Source organism: Larus michahellis, chromosome 4 (assembly GCF_964199755.1).
Source record: "Larus michahellis chromosome 4, bLarMic1.1, whole genome shotgun sequence".
In the NCBI taxonomy this organism is placed as follows: domain Eukaryota; kingdom Metazoa; phylum Chordata; class Aves; order Charadriiformes; family Laridae; genus Larus; species Larus michahellis.
This window is the reverse complement of record NC_133899.1, coordinates 88,543,698-88,565,288: the sequence shown is the minus strand read 5'-3', so window position 1 is coordinate 88,565,288 and position 21,591 is coordinate 88,543,698. Positions and strand designations below refer to the sequence as shown.

General features: G+C 35.7%; 1 protein-coding gene across 10 annotated transcripts in view; it reads left to right on the top strand.

The window, feature by feature from the left end:
• The window catches only part of GAS2 (growth arrest specific 2), a 118,462-nt gene that overhangs the window by 63,935 nt on the left and 32,936 nt on the right, over positions 1–21,591 (top strand). For 9 of the 10 annotated variants that reach the window (XM_074586280.1, XM_074586283.1, XM_074586285.1 and 6 more), the window contains 3 exons: positions 1,188–1,251; positions 6,037–6,181; positions 9,558–9,665. In XM_074586280.1, coding sequence (XP_074442381.1) covers positions 1,188–1,251; positions 6,037–6,181; positions 9,558–9,665 — 317 coding nt within the window. Of the gene's footprint in view, positions 1–1,187; positions 1,252–6,036; positions 6,182–9,557; positions 9,938–21,591 lie in introns of those variants that run through there. The other variant, XM_074586290.1, reaches the window with a different exon arrangement.

The window sequence follows — 21,591 nt, the reverse complement described above, 5'->3', positions numbered from 1 at the left end:
TCATGCATTTAAGTTAGGTGAGTCTTTAGATAACCAATATGTTTATACAGCAGGTGTATTCACCTTAACTCATTAAAAACAAATCAATTTTGTTGCTGTTTTTATTTTTCTGATTTAGACAAATATTCACGCAATTATTTTTTGGTGTCAATTCAATCTGAATTATAAGGTACAAATCTTATGATTGTTGTGGAAATTTCTAAACCCTGAGTTTTATCCACAACACGAGGATTTTACTGCAATAGGTATTTCTGGAGAGAAGATGGCAATGCATTCATAATTCCTTTTTTCCTTTTTCTTCTTTTTTTCCTTTCTTTTTTGGACTTTTTGGGAGTTGATTATGCAAACAGCCACAGGCCTACCTTCATCTATTGATTTTGGATTTTGCTTATATATTTTGATGGATTTCTCTACAGAACATTACCTATCTGAATTGTGGGGAAAAAAGAATTTTCTCGGATTGTGGTGGTATTTCTTACTGAGAAGTTCATGCTGTGTTACAGCTGCTTCTGAAGCTTAAAAACTACGGGTCTTGTGTGGAATCCAGGCATAAAAACTTGCATATATACGTGTATATATACAGAAGACAAGTTTTTTGTTTGGTTGAATTTTGTTTTATGATGAGCTGAATTCCTAAATTATTCAAGTTTCATATTTGTTTTAAGAGTAGATGTACAACAAATTCAGGACCAAATTTATAATGAGATATATCTTTGTGAGTGCAATTTTGTTATTTTTGTGATTTAAATAGGCAAGGAAAATAGTGATCTAAAGGATAGGAATTCTCCTAGTTTGTAGAAAGAAAAGCATTACTTCAATATTATTAATTTATTTTTCATATTCTACTAGTTTAGTGTTCTGTCAGAGCTCTTGATGATTTTTAAATAGTTGTGAACTGCTTGTGGGTTACCAAATAGCCTAAATAATTACTCAGTGATTTAGATTTAGAATGGTATTTTCAAAGGAACTAAAGGATAACTAAATGGGAACTTCCTAAATCATCTGCACTCTGAGAACCACTCCTCAATCCCATCCTTTTTATTCCAGTAAAACTCCACTACAAGCCAAAGAAAAACACGTTTTATCTGAGTCAAGATTTACAAATGTTGATTAGGTTCCATTCATCACTAAGTTCTTTAAAATACTTTTATTTATAAATGTTTTCTGTCTTCATTTTGCTCTTCCAGTTCTCCACAAGCAGCCAAGAGAAGTGTGCCTTTGTTTGCTGGAACTTGGAAGGATTGCAGCAAGGTAGGTGAAAATATTTAAAGAATGAAGAAATATTTACATTCTTGACAGCGGTGGCTATTGAGAGACTTGTTAAATCAGCACATCTCAAGCGAACTTTTATGCTCGTTAGGTTCAAGGAGAACGCTTGTCTTGATGTCACTCAAGAATATCTTGTGGGCAGTTGTGACGGTACAAAAATTTTATTATATTTGTTAACCTCAATGAAGGTATTTGTTGGCTACCCTCATATTTAGGAGGAAGAGGAGTTGAGAATTTTTTTCTAAATAAAGCTTTGAGCTGTTTCTCCTTCTAACAGTCAGGTCTCTTTATAAACAACTGAGACTTCATTAACTTTACTGATAATAAATTGATCTTCAGATGACATAAATCTGACTGAAGCAACACTGATGCTTATCTTATTTATTTAAATGATTTTATCTCTGGTTTTCACCAACAGAAACAATACAAGAATTGAGTTAACAGTCTGTGTTCTATCTCTGTCAGATGATTCTAGACAGCTTGGACCTTCAATACATTGCAGCTTGATCTTTGATGTCAAGACAACAGTGACTTTTGCTAGACGATCAAAACGACAGGAATTAGAATGTGATGTTTTCCCGTTTTTGCAGATGCAGATTTCACCAGCTTAGCGCACAAGATTTGCTACAAAATACACAAATAGCAGTGCTGCTGCCCAGTCTTGCATGTAAATTGCAGTTGCATTCATCCATGTGTATCAAATCGAAGTGCCTTGCTATTCAAATAGTTTCATTAATTTCAGAAGAATTCCTTGTGGTTATAATCAATGCAAAGGACACCTCTGTTTATTCCTAGCTTAAGGACTAGTATTTTCATGTTATAGTTGCGTTATGGATATTTTGTGAATCCAACTCACTTGAGAAGCTGCTTGACTAGAAATTTATCTGTTGGTCAAGCTTCAGAAAAGCCCTGGCTGTCAGTGGAAGCTTGCATAGGAATAGCATTGGACAGACAAAGAGTTTATTTCCAGTTTCCAGGAATGTTCTTACCGTCAAAACTTGGGTTCAGTCCAACATGGACAAAAAAAAAAAAGGAAAAAATTAACTTTCCATGAATAAGAAAGTATTCTGATCTGTAAGTGCTCAATGAAATTGATTTTCATTAAAATCTTAAAAATCTTAATTTACCTGAGCAAACAAATAGTGCTTTCAGAGCTTGGAGATAGTCCTTCCATCATCCAAAGGATCCTACACCCAGGGCGTATCTGTCAGGAATGTCTGTCCCAGTTTGATTATTAGTAGTAACCAGCTTCCTCAGGGAATGCAGGTCAGTGGTTAGGTAGTGTTGGATTCTGCTACAGTTGGTTGAGTTAGATGAATCTCATTTTGCAATGAGATTTGATTTCTCAACAGATCTACATGGGAATTAAGGTAGAATCTGACCCTTCATATTTTTTGTCTTAAGCTTCAATGTCTCAGATGTTCTGTGTAACAGGCATGAAAACAAATACTGAACCAATAAATGAACCATGTTTTCATTTATCATGCATATCTATCCCTTTGCCTTTAAAATATTTTTATTTTTTATCTATAATACATGTATATACAGTAGTATACACTGATACAGCCAAGTACCAGTAATATATTTTATATATTATATTTATGTTACCATATTTTAGTTTATAGCTTAGGAGTCAAATAATGTATGTCTACCTACTTGTTCCTACTCTAGTATCTCTTAAAAAACAGACAAAAACCCATTTATAACCTTGTAAGTGTCCAAAGTGCACAAAAACTGCAAGGGGAACATCAGGTTAATGTAAGTGAAAAGCAAATATGTGATGCCAATTTTGCCTGACATGTGCTACACTAGAACTATATGGAAAGGGAGAATAGGTAGTTACTTCCACTAAGCATAGGAAAGAGCACATCAAAGTGACCTTGTTTTTGTGCTGCTTTAAAATGGAGATATCAGTTGTATGCTTGCTTTGTAAAGCAAACTGGGTCTGTTGACAGTCTTAGGGGCCTGCTTTCCAGAACAGGAGCTGCAGAGATCTTTGAAAAGGTGCCTCAGTATGTTTTTAAAGAAAGAAAAGAGTAAGAGACGCTGCATAACATTACTTTTCTTTTGCTTTTCTGTTTTAGAAGCAGAAAGATATGTTCAAAGTGGTTTAGTCATCACAAGCAGCCAGCTACTGGCACACTTTGCCCGGCTAGATTACTGTTAGTCTTCAGGGTCTGTAATTCCCATAAATCAGCCTAGGTCTTCTTAAGGAAATAGGCTTGGGATTGAGGCACCAGTGAGTGGGAAGGGGGATTGTTTCAGGTGGAGATAGAATTGAGCTCTGCCCTACTAAACTTGAACCCATTCAACACATACTCTGTGGATGAAGGGAAAAAGTTGATAATTTACTTATGCTTTAGCATATTCTCCCCGAGTGTTCTTTTAGCCAAATTAGAGAGAGATGGAGTGGATGGATGGACTACACAGTGAGCGGAAAACTGGTGTGACCAGTTGGCTCAGACTGGCAATTCAAAGCTCAGGTACTAATAAAAACAGAATAGCCTGATAAACTATCCTGGATTTCAGTTGTTCAGGTAATCTGTGAAATTTCAATAGCTAAAATAAACCACTGTGTACACCAGCAGATGTCATGAGAACGTTTATGAGAGAGGGAAGTGTCCTACAGGATGAAACTGAGCCTTAACAATACACAGGGCTGTTGCAGTGGCTTGCACAGGTCCAACATTCTCCCAAAGTGTTTTAAAGTCAGAGCGAGTCATTTGAAATAAAGTGACGTGAGGACAGAATCGATCGCTGTGTAATCTTCGTAATCAAGACATCACGGAAAATGTAATTATTTGCAAATATATGTATGTGTGCTGTCTGTGTGTATGTTTAAAGAGAGATTATACAATGGAAAACAGCCAAATTATCTTTTCTGCAGAAAGAATGAAGTTCTTGGCTAACTATTAAACTCTGGAGAGTTAAACAACCCCCACAGGTCTTTTGAATTTACTCTTGGGCAATATCAAGATCTTTCTGCTATTGTACTCAATTTTTCCTTGGTAAAAATGGGAAGTGGTGCTCTAAGAAGTCTAGTGGAGATCAGGTTACAGTCCAATGCTGCTTCATTTGTAGTTATGAGAAGGCAGGCTAGAAAAGAGCAGAAAAGGAAATTCTCAGCATACCTTCCAGACTAGAGTTTGCACCTCTACCCCTCCCAGAAAAGATGTGGGTTTTACCATTTCAGCTTTGCAGCAACTTTACTGCAGGTTGATGCAATATGTGGAAAAAACTGTGTATATGTTTGTTCATTCGTTTTATTTTTCAACTCCGCATCAGAGGAATTAAAAATACTGGAAATACAGGGAACTTTAAAAGTCTGTCACAATGACAAAAATTGGAGATTATGAAAAGCAGTAGAAGCAACATTGCTTAGAGTGGAAGAGTTTTATTTGATGAGTAAGGCTGCATGCAGGTGTAGGCTTAGACCCCAGTGGGAATTTAATGATTTACAGCCTGTCGGCATCTGCAGACAGACAGGAAGTAAATGGATTGTATATAAGTGCTTGCTTCAATGTTGGATGACTTTTCATTAGGCAGACTGCACCAGTTAGAAGCCAATACAAGCACAGATTTGGTTCTTGGTTTTCTTTATATTAATTTTCTAGGTGGTAGTGTGATTAAATTAAAAGTTATCATAAAAATACAAAAGAGAGTATATGCGCTTTTGCACTTTCTCTGTACACTTTTAATATTATTATGGTATTTAGCTTAGATTTTCATAATATATTTGTTGCTGCTCAATATTTTACTGTCCAGATCTTTGCCTAGATAAGTCAGCATAGTTCTGCATCTGGGCTGTGGACTCTTCTACTACAAAAGAAAATATGGTTTCATTTATACAAGTAGTTTGCTAGGAGAAGCCTACCTGGCATAATAACTTTTCCAAGTTGAAGTTCTTCTCTGAAAAAGGAAATCTTTCTATTCTTCTGGGTTTTGTTCAATGTTGGCAAAGAAAAAAAAAAAACAGAGGGGAATTATCAGTGATCAGGAAAATGGGATGGGCTCTTAGACTTCTGACATCTGTCCAAGCTCTGCTGCTTGCTGTGAGATACTGACTTAATCACTTGCCATAAAGCTTTCAAAAGCAGGCATTGTTTTAAAGAACCTCACTCTCCAAGTGCTGTGTTTGACGTGCTCCATGCCAAAGTTGCATGTATTTTGTTTTAGTTGGAGCTACAAGTGTTTTGCCACTGGAAACAGAGATCTGAAGATTGGATGTCAAAAATTGGTTAGAAAGAGCATTAGCCACTTCTGAAAAAATATGGGCCATGTGTCAATTTTTTTATCTATAAATTCAGCGCAATAGTTGAGACCAGGATAAGCTTTAATCCCTTTTCATATGGATTTCTTTGGAAAGTAGTAACACAAAATAAAAGTTGTCAAGTAATTTGAAAGGATCTCGTTTGAGGAGTGGTGGTGGGGAAGTGAATCTCTCCTGCATGGTGTAGCAATTCTTGAGGCCTAGTGTCGTTCATAAATTAGTCATTCACCAACATACATGTTACCAGAGAAGTTGAGAACAACCTGTATTTCCTGTAAATTTGGTCAACTGAGAGATTTCATCTAAATTAATTTTTTGTATTGATTTGGAATGATGACATTAATGATGGCTATATTTTATACATGCTTACTAATGTCTGTAGCATTCTATTATTGCACAATAGTGCAATACAGAAAGTATACATTCTTGCCACTGTTTTCTTTTAAAATACATAATACTGTAGAAGGACTTGTAATTTGTTTGCACGTTTCCAAAAGGTTTGGGGTGGAGCCTCCTGGGTTAATAAAGCTGGAAAAAGAGATCGAACAAGAGGAAACGCTCTCAGCCCCCCTTCCATCTCCTTCACCGTCACCAACGAAGTCTCCTGGGAAAAAGAGCACAGGGAAACTGTTGGATGATGCTGTAAGTTGAGGGAGGAAGCTTCTTCCTTTCTGACCCGTTTTGGTATGCACTTACTTGCAAAGCACACAGAAGCCTGAGTTTAGCATCTCACTGTATTTTAAAGATTTGCAGACTGATAGAGTCAATTTATTTTTGACCACAATTATTTATGCCTGAAGTTTGGAAAAAATGTCGCACTGTGTAGGAGATCTGCAGTTTAGCCTAGCTTTGTGCTTAGGGCCAAGTTCCCTTCTTATTACTCTGTTTTCTTTTTCTGTTCACTTTTTATTCATCAACTCCCACTTAGTGTTTTGTCTGAGAAAGGACTGAGTCAGGAGTAGGAGATTTGGCCCATACTGACTTGTACAGATTGTTAACAAACACTTTCAAGTTATCTCAGCCTAATTTTTATGCTGCTATTCTGCATGTTTATCATGTGGTAAAAAAGCAAGCATTTTTCCCTCATTGTTAGAAAGAAAGTATCTTGCTTTGAATTTCATTAAACTCTTTGCGCTATACTGTAGTGCTCATTTCTCTGTTGGAAACCCTACAGGGGTTCATTTGAAACAGCTGGAATCAGATGAAAAGGACACATTTTGAGACAATGAAGAGGTTAAACTTGAAAAGTACAAATATATTCTATAAAAAGAAGGAGTTGCTATAGTAACCACTATATTACAAGGTAGATGTGCCACCTGGGAGTTACAAAGCACTTCTTGAAAAATCCATGTGCCACTTTTTTGTTACAAATAGCAGATGGAATATAATGTTCATTCATTTTATTGAAATAGCTTGTACTATTTGATGCAAATAATTACATTTAAGTTTTTTTACATTTTGTATTTCTTTCTTAGCTTTGCAAAACCACCCACTTATGTTTCAACAGAATTAAGAAAGAACAGTTACGTGTAGAAGGAGAGTGGTGACTGCATATCTTGTAGGAACAGAAGAGAGTATGAAGGTTGTCTCTAACCACCTCCTTTAATTTAGAAAGTAGTAAGGATAGAAACAGAATGGAATTCATCCAGCTAGATTCCTGACCCACACTGCCCCAGACACTCACACCATAAAATAACAGCAGTGCTCATATAGTCCAGACACAAAATAAAATAGGATATAATTCTTCCCTCTGCTTCCTTATTTGATTTCCAAATTCCACTCAATAACACTTCTGTGTCCTTTGGGGTAGTAAGGTAATGGAAGCCTTCAATAGCAGGATCAGCAGTGAAGGTCTCATTATCCTGTTTTACACCAGTATAAGTCTGTTGGCTTTCATTCTCCACAGGACTATGAGGGCTCCATTTTGCTTACACTGTTCAAAACAACCTTGAAACTGTAAGGTCCGACTGCTCTGGGTTTCTGCTTGCTTAGATGAACCCTAGTAGATGCAGCTAATAAGGCATAGTTCACATTATCCATTTTCAGCTTTGAATTTCAAGAGTGTCTCCAGAGGTGATAACTGCCACAGGTTATTATGTCAGAAACTGCTGATTATTGGTCAATGTTCAGAGAGCCATTGCCAAATAGTCCTCTAAGCACAATCCCAGTCTTAGTACCACATTCCAAGAGATACAGGAATGCACCTTTTGCATCCTCAGCAACCTGCACTTGGATTTAAGTCATTCACCATTGATTTTATTCTTATTGTACACTAACTATCTAAATAGTTTGATTCTCCAGAAATGGAGGCGAACACTCAGCCATTTGTTCATAAAAATCACTGGAATAATTAATGTTGAAATAATTCAGTGATTCAAACTGAGGACAACTCATCTAATACACACAAAGTGTTTCTCAAGTAAAATACATGTAGAGTTCTTCTGCTAAATGTTATTTTCAAATGAAATTTTTCACAAAAATATCATTCCCTCATTTAAAAAAAGACAAACAAACAAAACCAAACAAACAAACAAAACCCCCAAAACAAAAGAATAATTATAAAAAATTATTCCATGAAGTAAAAAAAGTTATTCAGATAACAACATTGAACAATTTCAGAAATATTTGGGAAGCCTTTAAATTGATCAACTGGACTAGTTTCAAAAGCATTTTTGCTACCCATTGTAGTATAGAAACATGGTATGGTTAACTTTTAATTTCTTTGTGGTTTATTTAACATACTATAAATTTATTCTGAAAGGAGATCTGAAAAACATTTGTTGTACTTCAGGAGCCTTACCTGTTCATTTATTGAAGATAACCAAAACACCTATCAGAGTGCCATAGCTTTGCCGTGATTTTTTTTTTTTTTTTTTTTTCTGAAACAGTTTAAGACTTTTATTTGTTAGCTATTCTGAGAATATTCTTCCCTGGACTTCAGACCGTTTTTCAGGCCTTGGTTTACAAACTGGATTTGAAAAGGTCTTTGGAATATTATTTGAAGTGGAGAAAACCTCTAGGAATTTCCTCCAGCATTTTGCATTGTTTGACATGCTAGGTCAGCATTCATCCAAGAAAACCGCAGTATATGAAAATGCTGCACTTGTTATTGCTGTTCCTATGCAGTAGTGCGATTTGAATGTCAAATAAGAGTTTCTCAAGCAGATCTGCTCTTCTGGCATTGACGGTTGTGCTACTTTCCAATCACTGACGAGTACCAAATATATTTTTACTAAGCATTAAAGTCTTTGGTAGCACGTGCAAGACCAAGTTTTCACAAGAGGCTGAAGTCAAGCTGATGCAGCTGATAAAAAGTAGGAAAGCAGTTTTCATCTGTATTTTCTCAGCCCTTATTGTTGGCAATGATAAAGTAGAACACTATTGAGGCCCCTTTAAATTAGACTCGATTGCACTAATGCCCTCAGGTGGAGATCATCAAAGGGTGGTTAGCGATACTGGGGAGCATCTTGGCATGGATTTGTGATTATGTCACAGTATTCTCTGTATGCTTTTTTTTAAGGTGTAAATGCACTATTTGAAAGTGCAAAGTGAAGGTATTGGGAAGGGCCTTCTATTGATACGCAAGATGCTTCTGTATTTATTATATTTATTTAGAAGGGAAACCACGTCATTATGACATCTTCATTTTGCCTGTCAGCTATGCTAGCTCTTTGACAGTTGAGCTGATTCACCATAAAATACTGAGAACACATCTACAAAAGCTTGATGCTAAACTAAAATTAAGAAACTGTATGTCTTCAGTTAAACAGTGCAAATTTTATGTTGAACTGAGTGAAACTCGTCTCTATTTTTACCTCATCACAGCTGTAAAATCATTCTTGGCATTGGAAGCACCATAGTCTGGGATTACAGAAATATTAAGAAAATTAAGAAAAACTAAGAAAATATCATCAATGAAGACTTAGATTAGTGATATATTATGGCAAATATCTTCCTGAATGTTTTCCTGCACATGTTATTTTAAACAGTTTCTATTAATAATGTCCGTGCTTTTCAGGTTAAACACATTTCTGAAGATCCACCTTGTAAATGCCCTAATAAGTTCTGTGTGGAGCGTCTTTCACAAGGAAGATACAGAGTTGGAGAGAAGATCCTCTTTATTAGGGTAAAAGTTTTATTTTTTATTTTGTAATGGATTGCTAGTATATGCTACCTTCCGCTTTGCAAATGATATAATTGATTAAAAGGAGAAAATATTTTCTTATTAACCAGCATGTTTTTGTGACGCTGTTGGGGAATAAACTACAGTGGGTTAACTGACTCAAGGATTTATTAGCATGTGGTAGATCCTTCTAACTTTAGGTCGTTGAATTTGCTGTGTCTTTGATCAATGGCAACCAAAAGTCTTCACAAACAGATGATGATTTCCTCTCAGTTTGGTTTGAAAGAACATCCACTTCATTGAAACAACCATTCTCCCACTTTGCTTTGACTGGTAGTATTTGACAGGTCAGGAAACGGATCAAAGACTTCATGATCATTGAGTTGCCAAGTCATGACTGAGATATATTACTCAAGTAGAGTGAGCAAAACATTAATGTCCGTAGTACTTCATTTGATCAACAGATATTTCCAAACCCAGTGCTGTATTTCAGACTTTGTATGTAGTATATTAACTTCCATAGCACAAAGTTAATCATTAATGTAAATATTTGCTAGCGTTAGTATCTGGCTGAATTTAGCACAAATATGCTATCCAAACTTAATTTTGAACCTCTTAATCGTCTCTATATATGCTTATGGTAACAATAATTAAAATATGCTAATCATATTATTCTGTACTAGTAGGTTAAGAATCTGATTCATGCTATGCTTCTTTCCATTTTCCTCGCTGCATGTGCTGTCCTTGAGTAATGACTTGACAAAATGATAGCTCTTGCCTTCAAATAACTGTTATCCCTATTTTGCTAATGGCATACTGCGGCCTGATAAAACTGAGGATTTAGCACTTGTGAGAACAAAAGAAGTCAGAGGGACTCCTTCCCATCTGTAGAAGTCAAGTTCCTAGTTCAACAAAACACCAGAGTGCTTGCTCTGCAATATACTTCTGCTTAACTTACAATGAAGTATAATTTAGATAAGGATTTAGGTTTTCTCATGTGTATAAGGTTGAGAACAGTTTAAGTATTGTGTTGAATAAGGATTGAAAACTCCCAATTAATTCAGTAATAGTTCAGAAAGAAAAAGAAATGCAGGATTTGTCACAGATAGTTTGAGATGTAACATGCTAGTATAAAGGATTAATAGCTCTTCTGTTTTGTAGCCAGTGAGACTTTTTTAAATTCTGCAGTATTTATAGGTACTAGCTTTATGACTAGCTTCAAACATCTTTGAAGAAGGTAATGTTCATTAACCAAAGATCCCAGTAATCTGGCATGGTTCAACACTTCTGTTATCTTCCTTTTGATTTTCATTTCAAATAACAATATCAAAGTATTTTTAATCTTCTACTTTTGATAAACTAAGTTTTTCTGCCAGAATGGTGAGTGTCAAATTCCCTTTAGCTGGCTTCTTTATTGTGCAATCTAGTCCAAGTCAGATTTCATTCCAAGTTTGCAAACAAAACACCCTTTTCATATCACGCTACTGCATTCCAAGTTGAATTGTTCCAAAAAATAACAGTAATATAGATTAGACATTAAACTACAGTATTAGAGATCATTCCTACAATGCTGCTATCAGTGGAAACTTGCCATGAACTTCAGTGGGAGCAAGCCCATATTCCTAGGTTTTAAAAGTCAGTTGTCTTTTGGTTTTGGTTAGTTTGAACCTCATTTTGGAATGCTTCACTGGATCACAGTAAGTTTTTACTCTTCATTCTACATGCTCTTATTGTGTACATAAGTAGATTTATTAGCCTTTCCTTGGAATCCTTTGGACACTTGTGAGGAAACACATTTGAGATGCATAGCTGACTTTTAATTTTGTTGATATTTGGCACCCTATTTGATACTGCTGAGATAGTTCCACCTATGTTATATGTTCTTTACACAGCATGACACAGTCAGATATATGCCACTTGTTTATAACCCAACGCGTTCCAGTTGAATCGAGATTGAAAATGTCATTGTTTTAAGTTGGCGTAGTATACCCATTACTGCCTCTATTGGCGTTCACTAGTAACCTATATAGGACTTAAAACCTATATAGTTTCAGTGATGTTACAAGTCTGCCGTGTGATAAAACATTATAAATGCTAAGTTTAAATTGGAGTTAACACCTGTTAATTGATAGTTAAGCTTTTTTTTTCAGAAAAGATTTAATTATATTTTATTATATTATATGGGTAATATTTGTTTTATTATAGTTCTACAAGTTCTGTTAAAAAAAAAAAAAGTGTCCAAGTCCCTCTTTTTCTTAACTTATATCTGTATACGAAACAAGCGAAAAAGGAATGGCAAAGAAAAATAAAACCTGGCAGAACATAGAAGTAATGCAAAAAAATCACACATGTCAATCTAAAGCAATATTAAGGAAAAACCCCCACTTTGGAATATGTAGCAAAATGCAGGGGGGAATGGTCCTTCAAAATTTCTCTTGTATCGTAGTAGCTTCTTAAGGTAATGGTCCTATTAAAATCACTTAAATAAAGGTTATTTTTTTTTAACATGGAAAAATGTTTAAATTTGAGATGAAAATAAACCATGGAAATTCACGAAGTAATGGAAATGATGAAAATCCATGAAAACATTAAGATACTTAAGTCTGCTGGTAAAAATGTTTGTCACAAAAGTAGTTCTTCACGCATGAAGTAGTTTCATAATGCATGAATGGAACATGATTACCATAATGCTGTGGCTGGCTTGGATGCTAAACATTTATTTTCCATAAAAATTTATCTGCTCATGAATTCTTTTTCCTTCCTGCTGCATAGGAATGAAAGTGTCTAAATTCTACTTACACAGAACTGTTGGAAGACACGTTTTACAGTAATGGATTATGTTAATAACTTGAAGTAAATTAAGTGACCGGCTTATTTGTATTGGTTTAGAATTAGTGTGATCTCTATATGTGTGCCGTATACAATCAATTATTTGCCTATTCACTCTTAGATTGTACAGTTATGCCGTGAAGTAGTTTAGGGAACAAGACTTAATCTTTCCAAGTAGAACTGAGTTAGTAAGACTATTTTTAAAAACAAAGAATTAGCAAGTCATGAAAATTTACCTTGCACAAATGCATATAACTTGGAAAAAAAAAATCACAGAGTTTGAAGTGCTTACTTCTTGCAGAAGGCAGTAAAGGCGTTATTTAGATTAATAGAGATTTTTATAGTAAGAAATGTCAGTCAGGCCTTAAAAAAAAAATAAATTATATTTCAGTGGCAAGTATTCTTATTTCAAGTTATCATGTGTTTATTACATTACATATGTGGATGTACACTTTCCACAATCTAGCAAGCTTCTCTCAAAAGATCTGTCCTGTTGCTTGGTACATTCAAATCGCTGGATGCCATTCAAATCGTTGGGTTCTGCACAGTGGAAAAATTATTTCTTCGTGCAACTGGAGTCAGATTGGATGATAAAATGGGTCCTGGCTTTAAAGCCTGTAATTTTTCCTATAACTTCCAGGTGTTCTCTACCTTGCAGACTAGATGATAAGCATGTGATTGCTCTTACACTTTTTGACCTTGGACTTTTAATCATTAATATCACTTAGCATTATTTTGCTGTAGAAATAATAAAGTGCTTGTTTAATATTAACTTCCTCTAAATCCAAGGAAATGAAAGGCATTATTTGCCTGCTACAGCACCCGTGTAGAAACTTTATTTTGGGATTCACTATCAAAATGTGTGTGTGTATATGTGTGTATAGACACTCTGCAGACAGTCTGGTGTCCGATATTCCGATATTGTCTTTTCCTGGTGGGAAAAATCTACTCATGTATAAATATGGAAGCATGCTTTACTCCAAACCATCAAGGTTGGGATGATACACCATCTAAGAACTGGCAATAATGAAAAATGGAAACCAGGCTGATTATACAGCTCTCAAGACTCAAATGTCTTATTCTGCTTTTCCAATCCAAATACATACGTCATGCTCATAGCTCTTGCTTGGTGTGCTTTTGCGTTTTGTTTTTTCTTCAGCATCATTTACCTGGCTTTTATTGTCCTCCTTATTCCACGGTTTTTAACAGTTCTGCTTTTCCCAGGCCCATTCACTTCTAGTCTACAAAATGAGTTTACTTTTTTAGCACTGAAATTCCTTACCTAGAGCTTTATCCACATCAAATACCTTTCAGGGATGTTTAAAATGTCAAAAACATACGCAGATCAGGAGTTTTAATTGAACTAACTCCAAAGGAGATGCAGCAGGATGCCTGGGAGTCCTCTTGTTGAGTGAGTTCTGAAAACACGTCTCGGGCCTCAGGACAGTGGCAGCCGTTGGCCGCAGCTTTGGGCTTCTAATCTCAGTCTGCTCGTGCTTATAGACGAACATACTAATTCTCAACTCTAGACTGCAAAAGACCCAGGGAAAGGCATGTCTAAAGTCCAGCCCTAATTTATGTGCCAGGTGTAAGATGTTTTTGGAGACCTTCCAGCAGTGGGTGGCTGGACACTTTTTTTACTATGTGTCAATTCCTCTCCAACTGCTTTATGCTCACAGAGTAGCTGGCACATTTCAGTCGTACTTGTGCTAGGGAAGGTGGAATTCTTCTCAACCTTCTCAGGTGGTTTTGTTTGTTTGTCTGTTTTTTAAAAAAGCCTTAAAGGGACGGTAGAATTCAGTCCACAAGACTCAAAAGCTCTTGGACAAACAGTGACACCGAACATGTCAGTGGGGGACTGGAGTCCTGTGCTGCCTATAGGACAGTCAGGAAATCGGTTTTCTTTTTCACTCTGCCATTAATCTGTTGAGTGACATTAGGCAGACCCCAGCCCTCTACCAACTGGTTACAGCTTGCTTGTTCTCAATGTTACACTTTCTCTCCTGCTTCTCCTTTTTTCTCTTTATTTTTTTTCCTCCGTCGTGCCTTGAACTTTTCGTATTCAGGCCTAGCAGCCTTCGTGCAGTGAGAAGCCCATGGACGTCTCTCTGTTGACTTTGTACTAGATGCTGCGGTGTTTGTGCTGAGCACAAGAGCAGCTACAGTTCCACTATCTGGTTCTGTGAAGACTTGACAATTTCTAGTTAAATGGTTGACAGACTTTCACTGAGGGTTAGCCAAACCCATAAAGTACTAGAAATTAAATATTTTTCCCCCCTCTTGATTTAGTTCCTGTATTTTTTCCTTCACTTGCTTCTTTTGCATTGCCATCCATGTTAATTTACCGTCTAGAACTTGTGTGTGCTGGGGTAGTTTGGAACACATATTGTGAGCAAATATGCTTTGAAAGGGTTCGTTGTAAACTTTACAAAAAAGCTGTGTAAGTCAAATTCTTAGATGCTAATTTAATGATAAAGTGATGGAGTCACCCCTTTTTGCTTTCATTCTAATGGTGTTCTCGTTAGTCTCCGTTGAAAATGTTTTGACAGAACGTATCTCCAGTGCAATACTCTGATTCAGTGGAACTGACAGGCTGTGCAATAGCTTAGCAGTTTTTCTCACTACCTTAGATTGTTTGCTTTAGTGACCTCCTTCTGTTGAGAATTAAATATTGTGTTGTCTTTAATTCCCAGCGTCTCCCTCTATGCAATATTGCTCAATAAGAACTCCACTTGGGTGTTTGAAAAATCTTTAGCAAATTATATTGTACTTTTGTAAGATGTAATGCATCTTCAAGAAGTGTCACATTCTAGTTCTTGAAATGACTAATACACCTGCAGCAATTTCCTGCCAAGGTCTTTATAATTTAGACTCCTAGAGTCCAAGTTACAACAATATAAGATTCCATGTATTTGGTGGAAAGAGAAATCTCCCTTGGGAGGTGGCTCAGAACAGGAGGGCAGGGTAGGGTATTCTGAAGCCATCCATGTAATATCTTTAAAAGCACCACCGAAAAATTGTGAAACTGTGATTCAGGATTAGGAAGCCTTTGGTGTGTACTTAATGCAGCCAGTGCCTGCAAGAGCTGAAGACTGCGAAGTGAGACCTCCCTGGGTGACAGTTTGCTCTCTGGCAGGGATGCGCCAGGGTAAAATCGCTCTGCATGCCGGCATCAGCAGTGTTTTCTCCGTAGTAACTAATTATACAAAAAATTTCTCAATGCTTTACAGGTAAATAAAGATGAGTAAAGATGCTAGGTGAATATGTTATGTATTACAGATCTCCCTATTTCAGGCTTGCTTGCTTTTTTTTTTTCCCCTTAGAATGCTGAGCATAAAAATAGACCAAATTATGTAACTCTGCTCCTGTTTGCCTCCCTCCCCCACCCCCCCCCGGCTTTTTTTTTCTGCTCCTCTGACCCCTTTTATATGAAAGGTACTGGATCAGCATCTGCATATCCAAGAGCACACACTGCTAATCCACTTCACCCTTAGTCTACAGACAAAAATTACTTTGCAAAATGAAAAAGCTTTTAGAGTTTATTATTGAGAACTACAGATTGGGTCCCGTAAGATTATACTGAACGTGTTAATAGGGGCAAGTATTCCCTTCTTGTTCAGTCATTTTCTTGTGGTTCTGTTTCATAGATTAATAATTCTGTAAGAATCCATTTTACACTTCCGAGACATTAATAAATTTTACATTAAAGATGAGACAGCAGTTCAAGATTGCATTTTGGAACTAGTAAGTCAGATGCATTAGAACTGGAGATGCAGCTAGTCGTGGTGTTGCTCTTGAGGGACAATAACACAAAGCTTTGCATTTTGTTATTTAACCTCCTTCCTGCTGAGGTGAAAAGGTCTTGTATGACAGTAACGTAGATAATATTTAACACAGTCGAGGTGAGCACATCTGTCTTTTATAGGACAATGCTGCAATATTTTATGGGGTGAATTAAAGTTGATATTCTTCACTGTAGCTTTAGATAATTAGTATACAATGCTAATGAAAAAGAAAAAAAAAACAACAAACCAACACTGATTCTTAGTTGTGATATACTTTGTGTACAGTATACTTCTACACTATCAACATAACTCATGCTACCATCTAGAGAAATGACGATAAATGATGATGTGGTGGCAGTAAACTGAAGTTTCTGCAGTGTTCATCAGAGATTCTCATTAAACATTTAGGATTCAGCCATAAAAGTACATCAATTATCTATTGCAGTATTCTTTACCTTTAGGGTAATATTATTAAAGAACTTGCAGCTTACATGAGAATTTCCAACTGGGCTTTCTATCTTGACTCAGGAATGATGTTTCTACATAGAGCTGAATTGGCAATGATTTAACAGAAAAGGTATGTAGGCTTTTTAAATATTTCATACTATGTGGTTTGGCCTTTCCATTCCTGAAATAACAGGAAAATGTTAGTGCATTTTAAAACGTGTTTTATTTCTTTATCGTTCTCTTATCAGTATGAAAGCAATGTTTTTTTCCTCCTGTTGCATCCAGTTACACTTTGTATGCATTCATGTTGTTCACTAAAAACTATTCATATCTACCGTATTTTATTTTGAAATTAAGCTTCATTGCACCTCTGTGGCAACGTGCAAGATGAATGTAAAGTGCTTTTTACCATAAATAAAGGAGGCAGGATTTTATCCCATGTGTTTATTTATGAGTTTGTCCTCTGTGCTGCCTTCTAATTCCAACCAGTAAAAAGTAGTAAATGCTCTGTTTCCAAATCCTCTTTTCCACGTTGAAATACAGAACGTTGTATTTTGACATTGTAGCACGAGAGTATTCATGGCTTGCATACCAATGAATATATCAACCATTCTGTTCCACTAAGATTTTTATTTTTTTTTCTAGCAGAATTTGTGAGATGCCCACACTTCCTAAAGAGACTAGGGGGAGCTGAGATTTTATTTTTGGTTTTTGTTCTCTTAAAAAATGAATATTGTTTTTAGAGTCTGTGGTGTGGATTCATCTCACCTAGGTTTGCTGCCTACAGGGTTGTTTTCAGTGAGGAGGAGCACGTAATTCCTCACTATTTCTATTATGTTGATTAACTGGATTGTTAATCAATTTACAGAATTATATGGTATATTATATTATTTATCTCATAGGTTAAAAAAATAAACTGTCCATTTGAGATATTCTTTGTTCTAAATTATGTTACGGGGGATTTTTTTACATTGATTTTTCAAGATTCGACCTTGAGATGTTATGTTCTAATTTTAAAAGAAAACAAAACAAAACTTCAGCTGCATCCCTGTGAGTCAATAGGAATTGATTTCTCTTTCAAAACCCAAAATTTATCAAGAATAATTTTATTCTGGTGGAGAAAGGATAAAACAGTGAGACATTTATCTGTAACAGTTAGGTCCTTGAATTATTTATTAACCTGTCTAGGAGCCAAAAACTATGAAATAGTCATGATAATTTGGTGTGTCTCTCTTATATATGCAATGGCGAAGAAATAATACTGTTAGGATATAGTGAGCAAGTGGAGGTTTTTAGGTTTTATGTAACTACAATGTAATATTTTTTTCCTTTGAAATGTAATTTGCTGTTAATAATTTAGCACAGTATTAATAGTTAATTTTACTTCATGTTTTAAAATTCATTTGCTAAGTTAATAATTCTAAAAAATGGTTGGTAAATGTTCTTGCTTACAGTAAAAGAAAATTAAGGAAAGAGGTTTTGAGGATCTGTGCACTCAAATTTGATTGTATATTTTGCTCTGATAACTTGCCTGTTCAAGCTGTTTGTGCAGAACACATATAAAATTTAGTTTATTATCAAAATACATGAACAGATTAAAATATAGGTTTTACTATTTCTTCCGGGTAACCGTCAGACCCTAGATTAGACTGTATCAGTTACTGTCTCTGCTTCTTTAACGTGTGACCTCTTTGTACGGTCACAAACAGAAATAGTTGCAGCAAACAACTGCCAGTTCACGTGGGACCAAAATGATGCTTCCATGGCTCCTGCTCTCATCAACAGAAATTGCAAGTGCTCGACCAAGGTCAGCATTTGAGCCTGACTTTATTTGTTTAATTTTTTCTTCGCCTTAGAAGTAGCATTTTTGAGTCCAATTCCAATGATATACTTCTGTGAAAATTCATTAATTTATGCACAGAGTTATTTTCTACATAGTTTTACTCCTTTAGCAATGGAACATTAAAAAGCTATAATTGCCACATTTTTTTGCTGTTATGAAAAGTTTATTAGTTATCACATGAACACTACAGAGTAAGTGACAACTTAAGGACATAGATGTAAGTTGGTGGACAAACACAGCAGTCAGTGGTAGCCCACAAAAGCCAAGGGAGAAAACTTCTAGCAACTCCATATGTGGAATTTGGAATTAAGACTGCATATGAAGTTCTGTTAAAACATATACCCAGTGCCATTGTTTAAGCTTTTCTGAAAACAACATTGTTTTCTATCCATAAGTCCAGAAGTGATTTCTTGTGATTGTCTTGTAGTAATGAGCTATTTCATGAAGGGATAGCTGTATGTGAAAAAAGTTTTTACCATATATTTTGATTTTAAAAATGGTGAAGACACAAATTTCTAAAAAACTTTTTAAAAAAAGTTTAAAATAATCTTGTTCTGCAAATCTCATTGAGATCTAATCTGTGTAAAAGTGATATAAAACTTTTGAAAAGATGTTGTACTTGTTTTAACAGAAGATTAGGAGCATCTCTCCTGCTCTTTTTTTGTCATTAATTTTTGAAACTCGGAGCAAAACAAGAAGAATCTGTTGCTCTAAGGAAGTATTAAATATAGCAAACGTTTTCTTTGGCAAAGTTTAGTAAACTCTAGAGATCCCAGACTCGAGTATTTATCAGAAGGGTATTTTCCAAAAACCAACAACTATTAAACTGAAGACCAGATATAGATTGTTCCTCAAGTCATAAATCAGTGTCAGTTGATTCAGACTGCTTTGTGGTGTGCTATTGTGCCTTGTTTTCAACTTGCCAGAAATTGATTTACCTTAAGGTTTAAAAAACAACCCAAAACCCCTCAAAAAGTCACCATACCAGATCATTAAAATTGTAGTATTTTATCAAGTTAGTATTTCAGTCATGGCAGCAGATGTCAAAATGCTTTAGTTGTTATAAACACTCTGTTTAGATAAATACATACTGAAATCAGAACTGAATAGATCATTTTAGGTTTTGCTGTCAAAAACAGGCCTTTTGTCTTCTCAACCATTTGCACTTCTAAAAAGTCAAAAGAGAGGCAGAACCATTGCCCTAAACATGCCATTTACTGTTAGTTATGAGGTTGGGATTGCTTTTGTAAACAATGCTGAAATATCATTAAGTAACTTTTTAATTTGCATTAAGATCTTCTTTTAAACTCTACCACAAAAGGAAAAGGAGCTCCTTCCTCTGCTGTATTTACTACCTAAAGCCTTTGCCAGTCTGGCTTTTCGCATACCATCTTAAACATGTGACCATCTTAAATACAGCAGTGTTCCTGTGAAGTTAAGAGTAATTATTTATTCATAAGGAGATGTGTTGATAACTATTTGTCCAATGCATAGCTATAATACGTTCCTGTCTCATTTGAAGGAAGACTTAACAGTCTTAAAGACTTCCTAAATACAAAGGAAGTGTGTTTGTGCCTCAGTCTCCAAGTTTTACGTGTGTTAGACTACCTCTGCTTCATGTGAAAGAACTGGTTTCCAGCTCTGTTGTGTTCTGTCCCAGCAGTCCCCAATCCAAACCCTTTCCTTCTCCTGGATTTTTAATTTTTCTTTTGAGTGACATAAAGGTGTAATCTTCAATCTCTACACATCTGAATTTCAGCCTTGATCCCAGGCACAATTTGGAATCTTGCCATTACAGCAATGATGCATTTAAATGTGCTTGATGCAAATGGTTCTGGTGTTGCAGGGAGGCCCAAAGACATGTGGCCTTTTGGCTTAGCAACTGACAGCTTCCTGGTCCCCTACTACTAGTGTTATTTTACATGGAGCTTATTAGGAGGTCAGCTAGGTCATAAAATGAGAGTTTCTATTATTTTATTTTTCTATCAAAAGCATGGAAAAAGCAAGTCTATAAAAGGGCTTTACATGGGATGAAGAAGTAGAATCCAGCATAAATCCATCAGAATTATCACTCTTCCTGGTCCGATACTCTGCTAGCTGGCTGAGATTTATCAAGGAAGCAGGGAAGGTAGTATGCAACTGGAATGTTTTAGTTAGGCAAATGTAAACATAAAGTGAACAACAGCAACTCCCGTTTTCTCTTTTTGCTAGTGTAAAATTTTCAAACTGCTTTGGTTAGCTTTTAAACGTGGTAGTTCTTCTGTTCCAGGATAAATTTTCAATGTGGAAACCACAACAGATATTCACTAAACTTGTTGCGAAACTCAGTGGATTTTTCTAACCAAACGTTGATTAGACCATCTTTAATTGCGTAATCTAATTATGCTGTATATGGGAAAGCATAGCAAAAGTTAAAAAGTGCACCACGTTGACTTTGGGCTGCCCAAGTGTTCCTGGCTGGTACAGCAGCCCATTAAATGCCAACAGGTTATAATTTCCACTTGTAAATAAGGTAAACTTCTCTCTTTTGGCATGATTAGAATGGTGTCCACTTTCTATGTTCCATCAAATATATTTCCAGTCTGTTCCCTATTCAAACACAAAAAATTTCATGAAAGCCAAAGAGATCTGCAAGTGGGAAGTAAAATTAATACCTAAAAGTAAACTGCAGGCCAGTTTACAGCTTGAGCTAAAAAAAAAAAAAAAAAAAAAAAAAAAAAAAAAAAAAACACCAAACAAAAACAGCCCCCACAGACCCCCTCTGATGTCAAGGCATAATTACTATTGTGATTTATTCTCTGTATACATGTAAACCACAGACATCTGTTACAAAGAACACATGGATAATCCTGTCTGGCCTGAAAAAATCTTCTTTGCAAAAAGTCTGTATTTTAAATATCATTATTCTGTTGTGTCTAAGGTCTAGAACTACAGTGGTGTTCAGAATTCTATGTGAAACCTTCTAACTAGAGTCACATAAATCAGGTAAAATGACAGGCTGGCATTTTAGTTAAACCAGGTTTTC